The sequence below is a fragment of the Triticum aestivum genome, chromosome 2D, assembly GCF_018294505.1.
Source record: "Triticum aestivum cultivar Chinese Spring chromosome 2D, IWGSC CS RefSeq v2.1, whole genome shotgun sequence".
NCBI classification, from domain to species: Eukaryota; Viridiplantae; Streptophyta; class Magnoliopsida; order Poales; family Poaceae; genus Triticum; species Triticum aestivum.
In genome coordinates this window covers 8,514,448-8,517,048 of record NC_057799.1, presented here as the reverse complement: position 1 = coordinate 8,517,048, position 2,601 = coordinate 8,514,448, and the positions used below count along the sequence as shown (strand labels likewise).

The following is a 2,601-nucleotide window of genomic DNA, read 5'->3' as shown; positions in this document are numbered from 1 at the left end:
TGGGCCTGGTGCAATTCACAACATACATTTTTGCACCTATGGCGCTCAAATATGGAACTTTGGGTCCCAAAACTTCCTCGCTTTTAAGCTTAGAATGGGTCTTTATTCAGTTAGCCGGTCTTACGCATCCGACAAGATCCACAATTTTCAATCCTTCAGAGGCTTTCATGTCAATGTCCAAGTCAAGTCGTCTATACAAATATGCGGTCACAACACCCATTAACTGCATTGAAGACTTAAGCTAGCATTCACGGATACAGTAACATGATTTCACTCATTACCGGCCGGGAGTATGTGTCTATTATTCCACACAAAGTTATGATAATACATCTTGTTATAAGTTGCACATAAACTACATGCCACATGGTGTGAGGTGGCAGGCTAGACGAAAAACGTCTTGCAATAGGAAAACACACTTGCACACTTTTTATTTTGATTTTGAGGGTTCACTAACACATATTACAGGGATCACAAGAAACAAGACTAGAATAGAAGCTGCATGTTGACTACTTGAATAGAAGTGTGCACTGCATTTGGATCGACTAACGAGTCATCCCGGAGTTCACATAGGGCGCGGCGGTCTTCCCCATCCTCTCCGCATTGGCTTCCCATCCCGCGCTCATGTCGAAGCCGCGGTTCTTGAGCTCGTGGTACTCCTGGGAGAGGCCGCAGAGGCCGCAGAAGAAGTGGACGCAGCAGTCGCCGCAGGGCTTCTCCGCGAGCCCGTGCTCCTCCCGCAGCTTGGCACGGTAGCAGCAGGAGTAGAAGCTGGTGCCTATCCCCGTCGTCATGGCCAGCAGCATGTACAGCGTCCCGCTCGCACAGCATGCTGGGAAGTGAGTAGGTAGTGAGTTACTCCTCCTTCGGCTACTATCAAGTGCAGAGACAGAAATTTAAAAAGATATAGAAATTAAAAACTCACATGTCGCCCCCTTATCGACGATCTCGGCGATCCTCCCGAAGGCAACGCACGGGCAGAAGAAGGTCAGGCAGCCTGCAGCAAGGTACGGTCTTACCACTACGCCAAGACTACTTATCTTACATTATGAGAGATCGATGCTACGATATTTGAACTACTTACTACTACAGGTCTAGTGTTTAAATTCAAATTTTGAACTACTATAGCTTGGAAAAACATCTTGCATTATGGGACGGAGGGAGTACAAGTTTGGCATTTAAATTTAAAATTTGCAAAAAAGAAAACATTGTTTTGCTCGGTATCTGCTTTTACCGTGGGGTAGCACTAGCAGTGAGGTCCGGACGTCCGGTTACCGGTCGATAACCAGATTTACCGCCGCGTAATGAACCAACGTGTGTGTTTGAAAAACCACTTTGTGCTGCTCATCACAAGCACCATATATAGCAGTGTCCTGTTTCTCTACTTGATCAGTAGGGTGGGAGGGAGGGATGAAGTTATAAGCTTACAGCCGCCGAGCGTCGTGGAAGCAGCCGCAGAGGCCGGTGGACCACGACGCCATGGGGACGTGCCTTGCCGCCGGTGCTGGGAGAGACTTGCGGTTTGTAAGAGCTCGCCGGACTACCTGCAGAAAGGAGCTCACCGACCGGACTTGTGTGAGTGGCCGTGTGTCCGGTGGGGCGCCTATTTAAGGACGGCCGGAGCAGGGTCGTCCCGGACTGTTTTTCAGGCGCGCCAGCCACAGATGTCAGGTGTCACGAGCTAACGTCATGGGTTGTGCATGCTGTCGCCTCTTGAGTGCGATGGCCGTGGCTTCACCACGCACTAGTAAGGAAGGAGTCACCGTCGACGTCTCTTTCTGCTGGTACGCTGGCTACCTAGCTACTAGCAAGGAATCTTCTTTCAGAGATGCCGACCCGACGTGTCGCTACAGGCTCTCCGTTGACATCAACAGCAACGACTCCCCATTAGTGGCTAAATTTCGTGTTTCGACCCTTTTTCAATACCTATTCGAAATTTGACCCTAGTTTTCGAGATCTGACCCTTTTGCTATCGTCAGGGTCCATGGCGGTAGGGTATAACTGCCTACCGCCAAGGTCCCTGGCGGTAGGGTTGCATGCCCTACCACGAAATTTTGCTAAGTATTGAACACAGTGCGTACTCGTGCCTACCGCCGAGCACCTTGGCGGTAGGGTTGTATATGCTACCGCCATTCTGGGATGCTTCCTACCGTCAAGGTCCGTGGCGGTAGGCTGTTACACCCTACCGCTATGGACCCTGGCGGTAGCAAAAGAGTCAGATCTCGAAAAAATTTCAAAGTAGGGTCAGATCTCGAATAGATATCAGAAAAGGGTCAAAACACGAAATTTTGCCCCCATTAGTAGTGCGTGGAGTCACTTTCAGACAAGGCACGGCCTTGCGTTCAAAAGGTTAAAGTCGTGGCCTTTTTTATGCTAGGAACATGTGCAAATATAGCCCGTCCAAACAGTATATTGGACGGTTCAAATTGATCGATACAATGCGACAAAAAAATGCAGTGTTCTTTTTTAAGTAACGGGTAAACTAGCAAGGTGGCCCTCGCAAATGTGAAGGCATCGAGTTAAATGCACAGAACCACCACATTCATGTCATTTTTTTAGAAAAGGAGGAGGAACTCCGGCCTCTGCATCTGAACGATGCATGCA

General features: G+C 49.1%; 1 protein-coding gene across 1 annotated transcript; it reads right to left on the bottom strand.

The window, feature by feature from the left end:
* Positions 1–449: 449 nt before the first annotated feature.
* Positions 450–1,478, bottom strand: LOC123055454 (cell number regulator 2). Its single transcript, XM_044479475.1, has 3 exons — positions 1,426–1,478; positions 923–1,011; positions 450–829 (listed from the first exon to the last, which is right to left on the bottom strand). The coding sequence occupies exons 1-3, from the start codon at positions 1,476–1,478 to the stop codon at positions 543–545; spliced, it is 429 nt and encodes a 142-aa protein (XP_044335410.1). The 3' UTR covers positions 450–542.
* Between the last annotated feature and the right edge of the window lie 1,123 nt (positions 1,479–2,601).

Coding starts and splice junctions, on each gene's coding strand:
- LOC123055454 (XM_044479475.1), bottom strand. CDS start 1,478: ATGGCGTCGTGGTCCACCGGCCTCTGCGGCTGCTTCCACGACGCTCGG. Junction 1,012..1,425: donor TTCCACGACGCTCGGCGGCT/GTAAGCTTATAA, acceptor CGTAGTGGTAAG/ACCGTACCTTGCTGCAGGCT. Junction 830..922: donor CGTCGATAAGGGGGCGACAT/GTGAGTTTTTAA, acceptor CTCACTTCCCAG/CATGCTGTGCGAGCGGGACG.